Source organism: Notolepis coatsorum (assembly GCF_963971535.1).
Source record: "Notolepis coatsorum genome assembly, chromosome: 1".
Taxonomy (NCBI): domain Eukaryota; kingdom Metazoa; phylum Chordata; class Actinopteri; order Aulopiformes; family Paralepididae; genus Notolepis; species Notolepis coatsorum.
Window position 1 is genome coordinate 141882669 of NC_140165.1, and position 21125 is coordinate 141903793.

The 21125-nt window shown below is 47.7% G+C and overlaps 1 protein-coding gene and 1 long non-coding RNA gene across 2 annotated transcripts; one reads left to right on the plus strand and one right to left on the minus strand.

Annotated features, from left to right (window-relative positions):
* Window positions 1-2302: 2302 nt before the first annotated feature.
* Window positions 2303-3198, plus strand: LOC311234295. The gene is made up of 3 exons (XR_014620086.1): window positions 2303-2423; window positions 2979-3026; window positions 3117-3198. It is a non-coding gene; the product is annotated as an uncharacterized lncRNA (long non-coding RNA).
* A 12871-nt stretch (window positions 3199-16069) lies between these two features.
* Window positions 16070-20175, minus strand: LOC311239566 (uncharacterized protein). The gene is made up of 3 exons (XM_084327921.1): window positions 20052-20175; window positions 19370-19469; window positions 16070-19258 (listed from the first exon to the last, which is right to left on the minus strand). The coding sequence occupies exons 1-3, from the start codon at window positions 20156-20158 to the stop codon at window positions 18374-18376; spliced, it is 1092 nt and encodes a 363-aa protein (XP_084184047.1). The 5' UTR covers window positions 20159-20175; the 3' UTR covers window positions 16070-18373.
* Window positions 20176-21125: the final 950 nt, after the last annotated feature.

The following is a 21125-nucleotide window of genomic DNA, read 5'->3' on the forward strand; positions in this document are numbered from 1 at the left end:
GTAAGTGGAATTGCATGCCTGGGTCCTTAGAAAGTCTTAAAATGTCTTAAATTCAAGTTTAGCCACCTATTGACTGAAACCACGCATGATTTGTCCAATAATCTTATTAAACTGCCACCCACCGCCTTAAATAGTGAACTTCACTGTTCCTTGGTAAGCTGTGTTTGTCATCCGCTTACAGTGTCACAGGAAGCAGTCCTTGATCTATCACTGGAAGCAGCTCAAGGTGTGCTCCCTGAAGCGGGTTCAGGTCTGCCCCCAGCAATGACAAGTAAGTGGAATTGCATGCATGGGTCCTTAGAAAGTCTTAAAATGTCTTAAATTCAAGTTTAGCCGCCTTGACTGAAACCATGCATGATTTGTCCAATAATCATATTAAACTGCCACCCACCACCTTAAATAGTGAACTCTTAATTGCTCCAAGTCAAGAGTGCTAACTATTACACCATAGAACCTGGCTTCTGCAGCAGAAGCAGGCCTATAAAAACCTATGCCTACCTAGGGATGGGAATTGATAGGATTTTATCGATACGATGCCATTATCGATTCTGCTTATCGATTCGATTCTTTATCGATTCCCTTATCGATACCTGATCAATTTATAATTTAAATAAATAAATTGGAAATGCAACAGAACTACATTTACATTTAGTCATTTAGCTGACGCTTTTATCCAAAGCGACTTACAAGTTCTGTACGACAAGCCAGCAGGAAGGGCACAACTCTATCAGCTGAGCAACTATGTTCATCAAAGTGTTGAGTGCTACAGTGTAGATTAGTTTATTAGGACAAGTGCATGACAGTACGGTTAGTTAGGGTTAGATATATATTTTTTTATTCAGATAATGGTTGAAGAAGTGCGTCTTTAGTCGACGGCGAAAGATTGGACGTGATTCGGCTGTCCTAACTGGGGTGGGTAGTTCATTCCACCATTGTGGGGCAAGGACTGAGAATAGGCGACTTCTCTTTGATGACCCTCCCGGAGCTTGGATAGGAGTAGGTCTGAGGCGGCCAGAAGATGCAGAGCGTAGGGGTCTAAGCTGGTTAGAATAACAACATGCAACTTGACATTTCTGATTGTCATTTATTGTTGAGCCCCCATGTCAGAAAAATACAAAAACTGTAAAAAATAAAACATTAACTATAGCCTACACTTAAATAAAATAATGTATTTGAGATTCTCTTAAAATGTATTTATTTCTTTATTCTTAAACTAATTTAATCTATTGAATAACAGGTCGTTATTCCTCTGACTTCTGTCTCTCTCACACACACACACACACACACACACACACACACACACACACACACACACACACACACACACACACACACACACACACACACACACACACACACACACACACACACACACACACACACACACACACACACACACACACACACACACACACACACACACACACACACACACACACACACACACACACACACACACAGAGCTCCCTCCCCGGGCCCCTGTCCTATAAGGTATTGGCTTGTGTTGCTACACGGACACATTTGTATGTTGCACCATGGTACTTCCTGGCTTACAGAGACTAGTAAACAAACACTCCGTCTCTTATTATATGTGAACTAAAGAGTACACGGTTTACACAACAGCCCCCACCTGCTGTTTTATTGTATTTGTACCTGTACTATCCGCTGTCAGCTGTTTATCTCTCTTTGTGAGCTTGATTAAATAGCGTTAGCTCACGTTAGCTAGCGTTAGCTCCGCGGCTAATTTGAGCTCACCCTGAACTAAATCAATGACTAGGTTCTAAAGCATTCAAGTAGTTTTCACTGCACATAGAAGTAGCCAAACAGCGGGAGCATTTCGGGAGCAATTACCAAAACCCAGGCAATTTCGAGCCCTTAAGGAATGAAATAGAGTCTGCCATGGCTACATGCTAACGCTAACTTTATTGCGCAACTGTAGGAAAAACCTGGCAGCGATAAGGGAATCGGAAGTCACGGGAGCCACACGGTTCCAGGCATCGACCAATTAGGAACCGGTTCCCAACGGGAACCGGTTTTCGATTCCCATCCCTATGCCTACCTACAGTAATTCTTACCTCTACACTATTAGTTTTATTAAACATTGTTACTATTTCTCTTATATTTTTGTGTATGTCCATCCCTGTAGAACTTGAGATTCCAGTGGACAATGAGTACTCACTAGACCAACCCTGGGCGAAGTCCCGAAACCCTATCCAACAACAACTGGTAGGCAAATTTCTACAAATAATTACTTTCTATGTAAAACTACTCATCTGTATCACAACAATGGTTATTATCTTCAGCTCAGTTATGTCCTGGACCGAAAGAGGCCTTCGGAAGAAATAATTGTGAAGGAAGGACAAACTTGTTTGACACGGGATGAGTTTTGGAGCCTTGGGTTGAACAGCTATATGGATTCAACTGTGAGTAGTCACATGGTCTAACAGATTAACATTTATTACCGAAGGGAGAGTTTCAGTCATGTTCACTATAATGTCTGTAATGGGAAATCTCTAAGGATTTAAACGATGAGCCGTTTACAAATCATTCTGAGTCATTATTAATAATAATAATAGAAAGGTTTATTAACAAATAATAGAAAGGTTATTTCAGCGTGGCCACAATGAAAGTTCAGTTTACAGTCAAAGACACATGTTTACACAGTAGCCTCTGGCCATAAAATGACCAAGAGTTCTGTTCAGACATATGCCAAATACACAGTTGTCAGACGTAACATATTATATCAGATATGATGACGAAGGCAAACAAAATGGTTTCTCAGTAACTGGAAGCAAACAACAACTCTGTTATGACTGGGGAGATGTCAGTCCCTGGAGTCTTCTTAAAGAGACATACACACATCAACCAGTCAACCCGGTCATACCGAGAGTCAAGCTGTATGACATGATAAAACAACACAGATCCATAATGACATGATAATATATTCCACGACATGTCTTAATTGTGATTTCTTGCAGATTGGAAATGCATGCCTGAAGCTCATTGGTGAACTGGCTCTGAAACGTGTATGACCTCTTTTTTAATTACACATTTAAAAGTAACTTTTGGTACTGAAGGCAGACTATTAATAATCATGTTTGTTTTTTCCTCATCAGGACATGGACATTTATATAGAAGACATGTATGTTGTTCCTACCTGGAAGGACCGAAGTATCAACCCGTTAGCTTCATTTCCGGTAAGTGTAATTAATTGATGAAATAAATATAATTATTCAGTTAGTAAATTGAATAAGCATAATGGCACATCCCTACTCTAATGGCAAACTCATGTTTCATAAATATTAGGCTGACATGAAGATGAAACATGCAATAGTCTTTCCAGCCTGGACCGAAAACCACTTTGTGCTATGTGTAAGTGAAATTAGTAATGCGTGTCTTATAAACTTAATCTGTTTATAAGGAATTACTCCACTGGCTCCCCATCAACTACCGAATCCCCTACAAGAGCCTCCTCCTCCGCAATCATTAGATTTTTTTTTATCTATATAATCTAGATAGATAGATAGATAGATAGATAGATAGATAGATAGATAGATAGATAGATAGATAGATAGATAGATAGATAGATAGATAGATAGATAGATAGATAGAACATTTTATTGCCATTTCAACATGGTTGATTGGGATTTGTAGATCAGTGAATACCACGACCACAACACCAGGGGGAGTTCCACAAATCATGTGCAACCCAGATTCGGCTCAAACAAGGGACAACACGTTTCGCACCCTACCCACCTTGAAACCCGCTCTCAAAGAGCACCTACGGGAGGCTGCAATTCGAAACTGGCCCCCGTAAATGTCCCTCCCCCTCGTATCTATATATTTACGGTTAGGATATCATCTATGTTTAACAGTACTGTATATTTGCATAACTTGTATGTCACTTAATGTAACAGTACTGTATATCTGTATGTCAGGTGTGTCATAAATGTCATGATTAGATGATTAGATTCGATTTTTATATCTGTATATCTGTATGTTGTGCATGTCATAAATGTCTATGAATTGAAAATGGGGGACCCTGATGTAAACAAGACGAAAGTCTTTCTCTGGTCTGCATCCCCTTAACAATTGTGTGTATTGAGCTGTACTGTACTGTACCCATTCTGCAATCTGTTAACATTTTTCAATCAATCAATCAAAACAAAGTGCCTGTGCATTAGGACTTGAGTTCAGGTGACGGACAACCTCGGGATATGTGCTATTCTTAAAACGAGATGTCCTACACCTGATACTTTGGAGTCTTCTACCAGAGGGAAGGGGGTTAAAGAGGTAGTAAGCAGGGTGAGAGGGGTCACCGATCACCTTCCCCCTTTTCCGCCTGATGTGTGTGGCATATATGGACGGTGGTGTTTCCGTACCACACCGTCACTGAGATATACTGTATATTGAGGCAAAACAGAATTGTATATATATATATATTGAGGCAAAACAGAATTATTCAGCAGACACTTTATCATGTAAGATGTGTGCAACGAGATATAGGCCTATATTATAGTTTTGGCTAATTATAATTGCGAGAGCAGTGATAATGTTTGTTCAGCTATGTATCCTTTGGATCTTATGTGGGGGGTATATGAGAACAGGTCGAAATACTATAACACTCACTACAAATTGATGTGAATCAAGTCTTCATTTATTATTATTATTATTATTATTATTATTATTATTATTATTATTATTATTATTATTATTATTATTAGATACAGGAGTTTGTGTACCAAGAACTTCTTCAAATAACTTTCTCATTATATTTTGTTCAGGGGGGTTGATACTGTTATTTCGATATAATCTCCATTGCAGAGACGTTTATTAAGACAGCATTTATGAGGAATGTGTAAAGTGTTCAGTACTCTGATAAAAATAATTTGGTGTCTGTCTGACAGTTCCTGAAGTTTATATTGGAATAATGATGGATAAGATAGACGTCTCATAACTTCCTTGTGGGTGGTGACAACCTTTCTGAGCCAATGGGCGCTTTGCGCAAACCAGAACAAGTCGTTTCCCATCATGCATGAGGTTGAGCAGTCCATTCTGGTTTTTGCAGACATGTGAATTTTGGCCTCTGGACGAATGCCATCTAAATAAGTTGTTCGATGAGACTAAGTTCAAAGTAAGCATTGGTGGTACTGTATGTCAGGTAGGTGACTTGTTTCAAGTTTCCCCCTCACCTTTGCAGCTTGAAAAATTATTTGTAATGTTTCAGCATGTTTTTTTTATTAATTAATTTATTTTTATATTTGTTTTTTTGGCATTTTACTGCTTTATTTCGGACAGGCCCGACAGAGAGGAAGGTTGGGAGAAGACATAGGGGAAAGACATGCGGCAAAGGTCGCCGGGTCTGGGAGTCGAACCCGGGACGTCCGTGTTGCACTGCAGCGCAGTGCGCCACGTTTAAATATTGTTTTACTGTTCTCTTTGGAGTCGTGTGTAGCTGGTACATATCAATAGTTTAAAGTGCAAGTGTATTATGTAAGTACCTGTATTATTCAGTACATGTGACAAATTAAACTTCTTCAACTTGAACCTGTGTGTTATGTGTGTCTGATCACCTGTGTGTGATGGAGGAGATAATGGTCAGCTGCCCCGACAGAGCCGTTATCCTCTCCTCTGATGGAGGCTGTGTATGTTTGAACTGTAAAACCCCACAGTCAGAGTTACTGTACCAGATCTACCTGAACTGTAAAACACCACAGTCCGTTGCGGTCGGAATCAGATCAAATTAGTAGAGGATAGCGGATACAAGAGGGGGAAACGTTTTAGCACCCACCTTTTTACTTCTAAGCAATTCCTTTCTCTGGAGGATTTACTCCTTTTTTGTTTCATAGGCCCTTGACATCTGGTGTCAACGTTTCAGTAACAAGATGGTGTTTTATGGGGTGCAGTTGTTGCCCAGGGTTCACTTCCACTCCAGATCTTTGCCAGTGCCTTGGTCTGGGGCACTGACAGGAGTGTACATATCTTTGATGGTGGGAGGAAACAAGCACCCAGAGGAAACCCACAAAGACACAGGGAGAACATGCAAACTCCACACAGAAAGTACCTGGATTCGAATCAAATCTTTGCATTTCTGTGGGTTCCTTATCAAAACAATAAGAAACTCAAAAAACGCTTATCAAACCCATTGTGTTTACTGATCAATCATATACCGAATAAACCATTAAGATTATTATAAAAGATGAATGAGATCAAAGAAGCACATACTGTACCTCCCCCAACAATCTGGTCAATTATCTGGTAAGAAGTGAAGGTCATTTGTACACCATAATCATGAGGGGTCAATGGCTTTACAATGATGTAGTAGAGCATCACTGCACTCTGAGGAGAAGACTGGTACTAACCGCCTCGGACAGTACTTCATACCAGCGGCCATCAAGTTCAAGTTTCAAGTTCAAGTTTCTTTATTAGTTGTCATACAGAAGTACAGAATACTTTTATATAAAATGCTTCTTTCTGTTTTGTTCCAGAGATTGTGCTAGATAAAAATAGATAAGTATAAAGTATAGTAAGTATAAAATAGAAGTCAAGTACGTAGACAAAAAGTGTTCAATATATACATATGTAACCTGAGGTACACTAGGACCCAGGAGTTCTTTGGCCAGATACTGCTACTTTAGCCTTGAAAAGGAAAGTCCTGTGAGACTTTGACCAAAGGACTCTCTGTTTTGCGACACACAAAAAACCAAGTGGAGGGGTTTACGGGGCGAACGGAGCGAGTTACGGCATCTAAGATGGCCACGCGTCGCTGTTAAAACCATAGATATCTATGGTTAAAACTAGCAGCTAACGTTTCTGCTCGTCGTTTCTCAGATGAATTGTTTTGATGGCTGAGATGGCGGAAGGAGGAGCGGCTGTGTTGGATGGCGGCTGGATGTGGTCGGAGCAGAGGAGGTTGAGGATTTCGGAGGAGATGGTGGGAGGCTTGTTCCGAGTCGGTGGCGTGAGGATGACGGAAGGGGAAGTAGAGTCGCTCCGCCAGGAGGGAAGCGTTTTGCAGATTGAATGTATGGAGTCTGGTCCTGGTGTGCCGGAGCGGTGGTGTCGAAAGTGAGAGAGACTTAAGTTTACTTGTCGAGAGAACTGTTTGATGGGATATGGAGACATGGAGGCGGCTCTAACATGGAGGGTGGGCTCCCGCTGTCGTGCTGTGTACCCCGGGGATGACAAGGTGTATCTGGGGTTTGTTTCCTGGATCAAGGGTGAAGACTGCAGGGTCACGTTTGACGGATATGAAGGGAATGAGCCGATGGGTATGTCCGCCTTGCTGCTCCCTGAGGGAGTGAGTTTGGCGATGGGAGATGACAGTATGGAGTGTGGTGCGGGGGGTGAGAGCGGGGGAGTAGGGTGGAGTAAGGTATAGAAGAGGGGCAGGGATAGTGGGGGGAAGGGGGTGAAGAGGAAGAAGGGTAGGGGGGATAGCTCGAGTGGATCAGATGGTGAGGTAGAGACATGGTTGTTGCGGAAGTGATTCATGTAGTGATTAGGTTTGAGGGGGTGGGGGGAGTGAGTAAATTAGGGTTGTTCGAGTTGCCCAAACTCGTAGGTAAGCAGTTAGGAGAGGTAAAGTATGCTAGAGGTTTGGGAGATGGGAATCTGGCCTTAGGGTGTGTAAGTGTAGGGCAGGTGGAGAGGGCTAGGAAGATGAGGAGCATTGGTGGAGTGGGTATAAGTGAGGTAGTGAGAGTAGGGGAGAAGAGGGAGGGAGGATATAAGGGGGTGATAGCTGGGGTACCGGTCGAGGTTAGCATAGAGCAGCTGGTGGAAGAATTAGGGAGGGACGGGCGTAATGGCATAGTTAAGAGTGCAGAAAGGATGAAGAGGGGAGCAGATAGGATAGAGACGGAGACGGTAGTGATTAAGTTTGAGGGTAAGGTTGTTCCTAGTGTAGTGTTTGTAGGGTATAGGATGTTTAGGGTTAGGGAATTTGTTCAGAGTCCTCTTAGGTGTTGGCCATATAGCAGTTTCATGTAAGAAGGGACAGAGGTGTGCTAGGTGTGGCGGGGAGCATGAATATGGGAAGTGTGGAGAGGGAGTGAAGCTGAAGTGTTGTAGTTGTGGTGGGGAGCATAGTGTAGCGTTTAGGGGTTGTGAGGTGATGAAGAGTGAGGTTGAGGTTCAGAGAGTGAGAAGGGAGGGTAAGTTGTCGTATGCAGAGGCGGCTAGTAAGGTAGGACAGGGAAGTCAAGATAGGGTGCAGGGGTTTGGAGAAGGGCATGTGGCAGAAAGGGTAGGGCAGGAGGATAGAGAGAGGGTATGGGAGGATAAATTGAGTGTTGTGGCCTTTGTGGCGAGAGTAGTGAATACGATAGTGAGGGTTAGCAGTAGGACAGAGAGGTTAGAGTTAGTAGTTGAAGCAGCAGTACTAGACATGGGTATGAAGGGGTTGACGATGGGGGACGTAGTAAAGGCGTTAGGGAAGTTAGGGAAGAAGGTTGTTGTGAGTGATCAAGTAAGAGAGTTAGGGAAGGGGGTGGTGAGTGTTCAGGAAGGCCAGAGGCAGCCCACAGGAGGCAATGAGTGACTCATAGATTAGGTTTGGATAGGGTGGTGATGTTAGGGCTGGGTTTTTTGTTTTGTTTTGTGTGTTAGGGGGTTGAATGGATTGTACAGTAGGTGGCGGTATGCACCTTTTGTGGTCGCGATCTGACATTAAACCATTGAAGAAGAAAAAGAAGAGGGGAGAATGGAAGACTGGCCCGATTTCCGGGTCGGTAGGTGGCGGTAAATGCCCCAATTTTGGTGGCCGTCCGCCGTAAAACACCATTTAGAAGAAGAAGAAGAAGACTTTGACCAAACTCACGTTTGTTCTCGTCAGCTGGCATACTCCAGGGCCCTCATTCATCAACGTGTTCTACGCACAGATTTGTGCTTACCCTGTGCGTACGATAATTTCTAAGCAAAGAGTGGGATTCATCAATTTCAACTTGAACTTGACTCCGTGCTTACGTGTACGCACAGGTCAGAGCACACTTAGCTGACGCCCAGTGGTAGAATATCGTTACTACGCATAAGCACTCCTCAGTTCTGCATTAGTTTCAAGGCGGAAATAAAGACACTGGCGCGTGTTCTGTATGACCCCCGTGATTCATTATAGTTCATTGTAAAATAGCAACAGTAGTTTAATTATGGTCAAAACCCTATAAATAGCATTTGGAATAATAGATCTTTCTCTCAGAATGAATGCAGCATGGTTTATATAGCGTTATCGGAATATACGGGGTGTAGGCTACTGACTGACTGCGCTCCGCGTAGCTTGATTGATTGATTGATTGATTGAAAAGTTTATTAACAGATTGCAGAATGGGTACAGTACAGTACAGCTCAGTACATACAATTGTTAAGGGGTTGCAGACCAGAGAAAGACTTTCGTCTTGTTTACATCAGGGTCCCCCATTTTCAATTCATCATAAATCATAAAGCTCAACTCGTTATTATTTTGCGCACAGACCACAGAAACACGGGAACGTTTTGATTATATTTAAAAGGCTTTACGTTAAACGAAACAAGTGGAATTTCGAAGCTGTAAGCAGAATACAAGTCATATGAATATAGTGTTCTTCCCCCTTTTTACTGTATAAGAAAGAATAGAAAACGCATTGCAATGACACCAGATAGTGGACAGACTATGTATATGATGGGATTCAAGTTCGCGTTTTTGTTGATCATAGGCATGCTGTCAGAGTATGATATCTTAATCAAACATTCTAGAACATTTGTCGTCACAGATCATGTCCTAATAGAACATAGGCTATGGCATGGATCGTGATATTGTGTGGACTGTTATTATTATTGTACCGGTACCACCCATTGTGACAACAGCCTTGTGAGTCCCGCACACAAACATGATGGAATTCAAGTTCATGTATTGAAAGGCAGGCTACATCATACATGCAGTGAGATTCATTGTTCTTGTATATGCTCTCGTATTATTGTTTATGTAGGCTACCCAATACTGACATCAAAATAGATTGTAGTATGCCTCTAGAAATCATATGCAGCAGGTAGAAAATTGACGGGAGATCCATCGCGATTTGGAATAAAATTGAGGAGAACTTTAATCCCTGGGTATTAATCAAACAACACGGGAAAAGGCAGTGATATTCCAGCGTGGTATTTATTAGTGTTTGCGCTGCCCAGGCAGCAATGGTTAATAGATATCATATCCGACATCACCGTAAGTGTACACGTCTGTCAGCCTGTCTCATGACACGCTTCCCTCGGCTTAGTCCATTTTTCCACATTTCATGGGTGTATTCCATTACCGTATATGGTTAATCGGGGCGTTTCTGGTATGCAAATACTTAAAACAGTGCACGAGCTCAAACGTGGGGGCCAGGGTGGGCACAACGGGTGGGGGCAGGCGTCCCAGGGCAGCAGGTGGCGGCGACGGCGCAGCCGACTGCTGATGGGCGCAGGGTGTGGCCGGTGTGTAGGCGCGGAGGAAACGCCGGTTGCGCAATGTCAGACGTCCTGAACCGTCGACCCTGACCCGATACTGGTCGTGGCCCAGTGACTCCACCACCACACCCGACCTGTCCCATTTGTGAGGGCTCGGGCCCTGCTGGTTCTGGAGGAATACTCTCTCGCCGAGTGCCAACGGGCGGAGCGGTCTTGAGTGAGTCCCCAGAGACTCGGTGGTACGGGACATACGGGTCCGAAGGGCGTCCTCCTTTGCCGCCCATGCCTCGCGCCACAGCAGGCGGATATGCGGGTTCGAGAACTTCTCGAGGCGGTTCACGAAGGAGAGCGAGCCCCGAAGGGGGCGGCCGAAGATGATCTGCGCTGGCGAGAGGTTGCAGTCGGGGTCAGGTGTGTTTCTCAACTGCAGCATCGCGCGCAGGAAGCGGTCCTGATCAAAGCTGCCCGACGGGCCGGTGTTGGACATCAGGAGGCGCTTAGCAGCCTTCACCGCCACTTCTGCCCTCCCGTTCGACTGCGGAAAGCTGACGGAGGACACGCGGTGCTTGACGTGCCATAGGCGGAGGAAGTCCTCAGTGTGGCTCGCCTTGAATTCCGGACCGCCGTCGCTTGAGAGCTCCTCCGGTACGCCGAAGGTGGCGAAGAACGAACGGAGGTGTTGGACCAGGCCTGCTGAGCCTGCCAGGGCAGTACCAGCCGTAGAGCTCAGGACCTCCACCCAGCCCGAGAGCCGGTCCCCGACAACTAGGTAGTGGCGGCCCCCATAGTCGAAGAAGTCCGCGAACACCGCCTCGAACGGAGTGGATGGGGGTGATGATGGCAGGGGGGGTGTAGCCGCCTGTGACGGAGCATTGCGGTTGCAGTCTGCACACCCGTCCCTGGTGGCTTGAATGTCCCCTGACATCCCGGGCCAGTAGACTATCGCTCGGGCATGCTGCCCCATCGCTGAAGTCCCCTGGTGGGCGGCGTGGAGATGCCGAAGGACTCTCTCACGGAGGGATGGGGGAACCACGACGCGGTCCTGATAGAGCAGAACGCCGTCCTGTGCGTAGACGGACTCACAGACTGATGACAGGCTCGCCAGGGCGGGGTCGTTGACGTCAATCCCACCCTCCTGCTCGATGAGGCGGAGGAGGTGGCCAAGGCCCTCGTCAGCCGCTGTCTCCCGTGCGAGGAGGGGCCAAGAGACGGCACCGAGCTCTCGTGCATCGTCACGGATGGAGGCCATGAGTGCTGACTCCACGGCGTCATGCTCGCTCGGCAGCCACAGTGATATGCCGTTCGTCGAGCCAGAGGGGGAAGGGTGCCTTGAAGTGGCGTCAGCGGCATAGTTGCTCTTGCCAGGCAGATGCACAATGTCAAAGCGCCACGGGAGGGTGCGCTGCTTGAGTCTAAATAGACGCGAGTTCGTAATCTCATCCAGCGTGCGGTCGCCAAAGATCTTCACCAGCGGCTTGTGGTCGGTGACCACGACGAGGTTGTCGGACCCCTGCGTGAAGTACCGCGTCTGTTCCAGACCCCAGGCCACGGCCAGGGCCTCTCCTTCGACAGCCGCATAACGCTGCTCCGCAGGGGACAGGAAACGCGACCCCGCGAGGGTGATCCTCCATCCTCCTGAGCAGCAGTCCGGTATGCCCGAGGCACAGTGACAGTGTTGCTGGAGCAGGAAGTAGCCAATGCCGAGCTTGGACCAGTCAGGGCGGAGGCAGGTACGCTTCTGCATGTCGTAGATCTCCACGCCCTCACGGATGGCCCCAATTATGGCCTGCTTGGACGTCTGGAAGGCCTCCTCCAGAGCGGGGGACCATCGGAACACACAACGTGGGCTGAGGAATGGCTTGAATGGAGCCATCGTGTCACGCAGCTGGGCATAGTTAGCCACCTGGTTAACAAGGCCGAACCAGCTCCTGATATCCGTCGTGGAGCCCGGTGTAGGGAAGTCCCGGATGGCGTCCAAGTATTTCGGGAGTGGTTCGATGGTAGACTCCGCCACCCTGAAGCCAGCGAAATCGACGCACCTCTCCGCGAATTGAAGCTTATCCGGGTTCAACACGATGCCCGACCGGCCGACACGCGTGAGGAAGTCGATGGTCCTTCACCAGTGTTGCTCCAGGTCAGTGTCATAGTGGATGACGTCATCCACACAGCGTTCCTTGCGCTCATAGTCCGAGAGGACGGCGTCGAACCGGCGGTTGTAGCCATCCCCTGACGACAGGAAGCCTTGCGGTGCCCTGGTGTAGCGCCAACGGCCGAAGGGCGTGATGAAGGTAGTGAGGTGGCGATCCGACTCACGCAGGGGGACGCTGTGGTAGCCGTTCCAGGCGTCAGTGACGGTCTTCCAGGTGCCCTTCGGGACACGACGTGCGAGGTGGAACGGGGACTCCGTGGCGAAGGTTTCACGTTGGCAGAACTTGTTGAGGGGGGAGAGGTCCACGGTTCTACGGGGGGAACCGTCGTGCTTCCGAGTGACTACCATACGATGGCACCACGTGACAGGCTCGCCGTATGGCACACGTTCAATGACCCCAAGGGCCTCGTCCCGCAGGAGGTCATCGTGGACCCTCCGCTGCCAGTGTAGAGGCACGTTGGCCGCGGTGTGGCATGCCTTGGGTGTAGCTGCGGGATCCACGTGCATCTCGATAGGCGGTCCTTCCATGCATGGCAATGCCCGATGAGGGCAGGTGTTGAACGTCGATGAGGCATATCTCCCGAGTAGCCAACCTTTCATCCGGCTGTTGTTTTCTGGCGTACAGGGGAACGGCAGTGCCGCGGGGCGCGCGGGGGGGACCGTGCGCTGGGGGCATGAGCACTGTGCGTCCTGGGGGTCACCTGGCCCTACGCAGCCGCCGTTGGTTGACCTAATAGCATTGACGGACAATGGTCGGTCTGGCGTGTCAGCCGTGTCAGGGCTACGCCCGTCCCTGGGCCCCCCTGTAACGTCGTCCGACGGGAAGTTCACAGGCAAGAGGCCGAGGTTGAGCAACGACTCGTAGGAGAGGAACATAGTCCGGACTGAGCTGGGCGATCAGGTCCTGCAAAGGTCCGGTAGCGGCGCCGGGGGCGGCTTTCAGTAGGCTGTCTCCAAGCACAGGCCCGGCGCACTGAAACAATTGGACGGGGGCCTGGGCATCCTCTATGCCTGAGCCGGTGCAGTACAGTCACACTGATCATCATTCTAAAATGACTGACTTTGCATATAGACTAGGCATTTACAGCTGTCCCAATGTAAATATGCCTTCCTCGGTGCGCTTCCGCACGCTCAAGTCGTAGGTCCAGTGTGCCTGACCAGGCGCGCGATCTCACGAGGGAGCCGCACGTGAGCAGTGAGTTCGGGGCGTCAGCCGGCTGCTCCCGGCTGGGAAGCGACTTGCTACGGTCGCGCAAAGCGCCTATTGGCTCAGAAAAGTTGTCAGTCACCAGCCATGTGACAGCCAGGGAGTTATGAGACGTTTGATTGATTGAAAACTTTATTATGTTATGCGTTATCATCATATCATCATGATAAACTTCAAGCTGTCAGACACACACACACACACACACACACACACACACATACACACATGCGTCGTCTGTTTTGCCTCAATACTGTATATATAATTCTGTTTTGCCTCAATATACACAGTATACATATAAATATATATTGATGCAAAACAGAATTATTCAGCAGTGTGTTGTGTGTGCGTGCGGCCAGGAGCGGCAACAAGATGGTATACATTATGGTATATGAATAGTATATTCCACTATAGCAGTATATGGTGTGTGCTGTACATTTGAATCTGATCTAATTTTGCAAACGGCCATGCATTATAATGAGCTGGACAGGTGTGTAATGTGTGTGTGGTGACGTGAAAGCGTATCTGGCATGCGAGACTAGGCGAGAGGCTCTCGTGAAATCGGCAGTGTCCGCCCTCTTAACTCCTCCCCCGGCTTCACTCGGCTACTCTCGTCTACTAGTCGAGGCAAACCGAAATCCATCTTGAACAAAGGCTTGTTCAAGATGGGATAGGCGGACGCAGATCTGCGCAGGTTTGACTACTGCCTCGCCAAGCGCGTTGCATGACGGTTAGAATGTTGTCCGATTTGCTCTGAAAATCTGGCGAGGCGAGGCGCGGAACTCCCGCGGGAGCGAGCCACAAGCAGCCTTTAGAGCGAGGCGCCACAGTACCTCTCAGCCGGCTGCTCCCGGCTGGGTAGCGACTTGCTACGGTCGCGCAAAGCGCCTATTGGCTCAGAAAAGCCAAAGAAAAAGCCACGTGACAGCCAGGGAGTCATGAGACGTTTGATTGATTGATTGATTGAAAGCTTCATTAACCGATTGCAGAATGGGTACACTACAGTACAGTTCCGGTCTAAACATAACACATTCCATGTCCACAGTAATAAATAAATGAACCAGAGACATAGTATTATACATATTATCATCTTACATCTACCTCTGTATGCATTACATTCTGTATTAGCACTCCGAGATTGTTTCACAATGAAAAGTGCTTTATAAATAGAATTATTAATTATTTCCTCCCCATTATTACATGAACTGACACTCATTCCTGTCCACTGTATTGACCTTTATTGTGCCTTGCTGCAAGCTAAGTTTCCCATTGTGCCACAATAAATATCTGAATTTAACTGAACTGATCATTAAAGTGGGATTAGTGGTGCATGGATATAGACAGGCCACATGTACATTGGCCATTCGGAATAGTTACCTCAACATGTGTGCCGGCTCCTTAGAACCACTCAATCCCAATCATTTAATACACATGTGCCACTCAGGAACATCCAATCAAGCAGGTGTGGTACCTCATTAGGGCTTACCTATATAAAGCTACCAAATGAGATAACTTTCCTCTTGGACAAAAATGGAAAAGACTGTGATACTCAAGGACTCCCTCGGATCGCTTAACCTCGTGGTTACCCCAGCCATGGCAGAGAAACTAGTGAATGGTGAGTACTTCTTCCCCTAAATTATATGCTATACCATGTTATTTGATACTCTATCTTGTCTAGCACAGTCTCTGGAGCGTAACAGTAAGAAGCATTTTGTATGAAAGTATTCTGTACTTCTGTATGACAACTATTAAAGAAACTTGAAACTTGAGTAAACAAGTAAAGTGTAAATCAAATGTCATGTAACAATTATTACTGTAGGAAGGGACTTTGTTATTTGACACATCTGCTTTTTCAGATCAAAGATATGCAGCTCAGACGATGGCTGAAGTCAGAGGTATGGGAAATCATTCAAAAGCAAATAAATGACTCATTCAAATGTTTATATCAATAACTTTTATTGTGTTTCTCCATTCATGTAATCAGCTTCATTGGCAGCTGCAACCCCACGAGCGCTCACTCCACACCCCCCAGTAGCCAGGCCACCTTCAGTGCTCACTCCACACCCCCCCAGTAGCCAGGCCACCCTCAGCCCCCACCCAGTACCCTCCAGTAGCCAGGCCACCCTCAGCCTCCACCCAGTACCCTCCAGTAGCCAGGCCACCCTCAGCCTCCACCCAGTACCCTCCAGTAGCCAGGCCACCCTCAGCCTCCACCCAGTACCCTCCAGTAGCCAGGCCACCCTCAGCCTCCACCCAGTACCCTCCAGTAGCCAGGCCACCCTCAGCCTCCACCCAGTACCCTCCAGTAGCCAGGCCACCCTCAGCCTCCACCCAGTACCCTCCAGTAGCCAGGCCACCCTCAGCCTCCACCCAGTACCCTCCAGTGGCCAGGCCACCCTCAGCCCCCACCCAGTGGCCAGGCCACCCTCAGCCCCCACCCAGTGCCCTCCAGTGGCCATTCCACACCTCACACCTGCATCTCCACGACAGTCAGGTCTGTACAAACCAGGTACATTAACCAAAATTACAACCTAAATAGAGCAAAGGGAATCTGTTTGTCAACACTTGTGTCTTTACAGACTTCACACGCAACACTATCATGCTGCTCCTGGAGCTGACTAGGACCCACCAACACCTCTACTACCGGAACAAGATAGCGTTCTACAAGAAGCTGGAGGAGGACTTCAAGGGCCGTGGCTACAACATGACCATAGAGAAGCTGAGGAAGAAACTGGGCAACATGCTCATCACCTACAAGAGGGCTAAGGACCGGAGTCACTCTACAGGAGGGGGGAGCATAACCTGGGAATACTATACAGTATGTGCAGTTTGTTAATGCATTTCCAGTTGTAGCTTCTTTTCCAGTTGGAGCTTTTTCTTAACAACTGTGCTCTTCCACAGATAATGGATGACTTATTTGGGTCCTGTGGGGTCGGGAAGGCACCACCAGGCACCATCGTGTCAAGCCCTCTATTCCCCATGAGGAGGGGTTCGAGTGCCAGTGCCACATCCTCTGAGCAACTCCCCAGCTTCCCTGAGGAGCAGCCTGGTCCTGGTGCTCCAGAGGTCCCCGAGGAGCAGCCCGGTCCTGGTGCTCCAGAGGTCCCCGAGGAGCAGCCCGGTCCTGGTGCTCCAGAGGTCCCCGAGGAGCAGCCTGGTCCCTCCACGGCCCTGCCCAGAACCACGGCCCTGCCCAGATCGGCAAGTCGGAGGGAAGTCCTGCGCATCAATCGTCCGCGTTTCGCTGAGACGTACGATTCTCATGCGGAGAGGCGGACGGTGGCGTTGGAGTCCATGGCGATGCCCGATCAGGACCGACGGAGAAGGACAAAGGAGAGAAGGAGGAGAGCATTTGAGACACAACACTTACTTCTCGCCCAAACCAATAACACACTTTTAACTAGTCTCAACCACGGTGTCACCCAACTCACTAATACACTCCAGGAAATGGTCAGCCAGCAGAGGACACTTATAGCACTCTTGTTGTCACGGGCACCACAGTCACCAGGTAACTAACACTTCATCCATGCATGCCACTTTTGAGTTTCTTTTTTCAATCACAGTCACCAGATAACTAACACTTCATCCATGCATGCCACTTTTGAGTTTCTTTTTTCAATCACAGTCACCAGATAACTAACATTTCATGCATGCATGCCACTTTTGAGTTTCATTTTCTTTTTTTGCAATGTTTTGGTTGTCACAGTTCCTGCCTGGATGTGCTCTCTCTCTCTCTCTCTTGTCCTTCCCCTGCAGGGCCACTGGAGGGTACTGGGTGAGCACTGAAGGTGGCCTGGCTACTAGAGGGCATGGAGTGTTGGCTGAAGGTGGAATGGCCACCGGGGGGCATGGAGTGTTGGCTGAAGGTGGAATGGCCACTGGGGGGCATGGAGTGTTGGCTGAAGGTGGAATGGCCACTGGGGGGCATGGAGTGAGCGCTCGTGGGGTTGTAGCTGCAAATTACATCAATGGAGGAACACAATAAAGGTGTTATTAACACAAACATTTGAATGAGTCATTTATTTGCTTTTAAATGATTTCCCATACCTCTGGCTTGCTATCTGAAAAAGCAGATTGTATCAAATGTCTGCATATTGGGTTCAGTACAAACCGTTATAGTTGTAGTGTCTGTGTCAAAGCATTTCTTTTATTCCCTGCTAGCCAGGGAATTCTAAACAGAATGTATTCAAGGTTTCTAGCACTAACAATGTTGTCTCACAACAAATGGGGCAGTGGTTGGTTGGCCATATTCATCCCCTTGACGTGACTCAGTACCTCTGGGGACCACTGATGCTCCGAGATCCCCTGCTGGTTTAGCCTGGCTTTTAAATCTCCCAGTTTCCATGAGCTGCCACACGGAGGCACAGCAGGAGTCTTGATGATGAAATACACTGTACAGAGTCAATGCATGTAATCCATGCCTGTTGACAAATACTCAATATGTGCATCACATCACCCTGTGGGATATGGCCCACCAGCTCACAAAAAAGGGGAGGGTGGGGGGCTAAAAAGAAAAGGGGAGGGTGGGGGGCTAAAAAGAAAGGGGGAGGGTGGGGGGGCTAAATGAACAATCAAGTGTGTGTCATTGGCAGAGGTGATGTTTACAAACTGAGACAGATTAGATCCCTACGATGATTTGCACCTCTGTCCTGGTCTACTGCTGGTGGCTCGTGATCGGCTTCTACCTCAACATCCTCTTCAACTTGGTCAGTGGGCTCTATGCATATATTGTGCAGGATGCAACAGGCAAAGACTGCTGCGCTGATGTGTCCTGTATCCCTCATATGCAAGCATCTAAGCCTCCTGAACTTGTTCTTGAGGATGCCGAAGGAATGCTCGATCACCACACGAGCAGTATTCAACCTCTTGTTATACCGCCTCTGCCTAGCAGTCAAATGCCCGTTGTCCCTGTAGGGCTTCATGAGCTGGGGCATTAGTGGGTACGCAGAGTCCCCAATGATGTGCATCCCCTCCGGCACCAGGGACTGGGGATCTGCTTCTAGCAGCCGGCCAACCTCCGACACCCGAAATGCTCTCGCATCATGCCAGCTACCAGGGTCGCCCACACTAACGTGACAGAACCGCCGATGGCTGTCACAGTACCCAGTGAGTATGACTGAATAGAACCCTTTCCTATTCAGGTACACCACTGGGTTCTCGCAGTGTGGCCTCACCATGGGGATGTGGCAGCCATCCACGGCACAGACCGTGTTGGGGAATCCTGCTGCCCTGAATCCTAGCTCCGAGGAATGTAGCGCTTCCCCTGTGGGCCAGGAAATGTGATGGGACATGTGTGCATTCACTAGTGCACAGAAGTCGTGCAGGTGTTTGCACACTGTGGATTTTGTGGTGTTGAATCGATCTGCAACACCCCTATAGGACTCTTGATTCGACAGAGTCCACAGACATGCCAGCACACTGCGATTCAGTGGCAACTTTGTGTGCAGTGTGTTGTTGTACACAGGGCCAATGGCAGTCATCAGCTCCTGAATGGTTGAGGAAAGAGCAAAGGGGAGTGATTTCCATTCAATGGTGTAGCAGCATGGGCTTTAATACTGTAATAGCCAACATAGAATGTCTGCTGATTGTATACATACCTCCACGTGCCCACGGGAGAGTCTGAAGTGACTTCTGAAGTCTGAAGGGGTATAGCGTGGGACCACCTCTTCGACGAAATAGTTGATCTTGGGAACCGATCTGGAACAGAAGGCAACTTCAGCATAATGTTTACTTTAACTACTACTATCTCAGTGTAGGCTAATACAAATGGCAACAATGGACTGGCGACATTTTAAGTAGCCTTGCTTGGACCTTGTTGGAAATGTATTTACAAGTATATGGCATGCACCATTTGATTGATCTGTGAAGTGCATTTAGGAAATGTGTCGTGATTGTACTTGTCGATAGGGAAAACAATATTAGGAGGGGGGCAAATGTGTAGGAGTTAATATGTATTACACTTGATCAAGTGGAGCAAGATTGGCCCCCATTTCTTAAGAGGGGTGTGGTATTACATGATGTAGAATCTACCTATTACTGGAAATGCTTTGTACAACCACAACACTAGATTAAACGCTTTTATTCAATTGCAAAATCACTGAAATAACACTTGTACTGCTACAGCAGATGAATGAATGAATGAAAACCTTATTGATTGCAGGATGGGTACAATACAGTACGGCTCAATACACACAATTGTTGAGGGGATGCAGACCAGAGAAAGACTTTCGTCTTGTTTACATCGGGGTTCCCTATTTTCAATTCATAATGATGGATTACCTCCACGGACGACGTCCTTCATGTACATCATCATACACATCGTGTCCATGGTCCTCCAAGAGTTGTCGGACTTCAATGGCATCGAACTCGTCAGCAACAAAGAACATGCGTGCGACGTGTTGTCGTGTCATTACGACTGGGCGAGCAGAACGGTCTCGAACTCTCGTGCAGGAAGTGTCCGCCCTCTTAACTCCTCCCCCGGCTTCACTCGGCTACTCTCGTCTACTAGTCGAGGCAAACCGAAATCCATCTTGAACAAGCCTCAAGCCTAATATAACTGCGAGTGCCCCTCGCTCCCGTGAGATTTCCGCGGCTCGCGCAGTCGCGTCTCTACAATTCGTAGCCGCATTTCTGCAGACCCCTCTCTGATTGGTTGAACTCCATTTTTGCAGACCCCTCCCATTTCTGCAGACCCCTCTCTGATTGGTTGAGCGAAGCCCCTCTCTGATTGGCCCCCCGCATGAGGCGAGACGCGTCTCTACAATTCGTAGCCGCATTTCTGCAGACCCCTCTCTGATTGGTTGAACTCCATTTTTGCAGACCCCTCCCATTTCTGCAGACCCCTCTCTGATTGGTTGAACGAAGCCCCTCTCTGATTGGCCCCCCGCATGAGCCGAGACAAGCTCCTCTAGCCAGGAGTCGAAACTCCGTTAACTCGAGAGAGAGAGAGAGAGTGAATGAATGAATGAAAACTTTATTTAACAGATTGCAGAATGGGTACAATACAGTACGGCTCAATACATACAATTGTTAAGGGGATGCAGACCTGAGAAAGACGTTTGTCTTGTTTCCATCAGGGTCCCCCATTTTCAATTCATATAGACATATATGACATACATGACATACAGATAGTCAGTACTGCTACATCTATACATTTATGACATACCAGATTTGCAAATACAGTACTGTTTGTGATACAGAAGGAGTCAAGAAAAGGGAGTATATACATTTGACGTAGAAACTGTACATTGGAGGTTGGGTGGGGGGGGTTGGGTACATTGGGATATTGACAACCATACTGGGTAATTTACATTGGAGGTGGTTGGGGGGGGGGGGGGGGGCGGGGGGCATACT

Excerpts from the sequence above, each read along its gene's own strand:
- LOC311239566 (XM_084327921.1), bottom strand. The coding sequence starts at position 20,158 with ATGTTCTTTGTTGCTGACGAGTTCGATGCCATTGAAGTCCGACAACTC. Across the intron at positions 19,470-20,051 it reads GAAGGACGTCGTCCGTGGAG|ATCGGTTCCCAAGATCAACT; the intron begins GTAATCCATCAT and ends CTTCTGTTCCAG. Across the intron at positions 19,259-19,369 it reads TCTCCCGTGGGCACGTGGAG|GAGCTGATGACTGCCATTGG; the intron begins GTATGTATACAA and ends TCAACCATTCAG.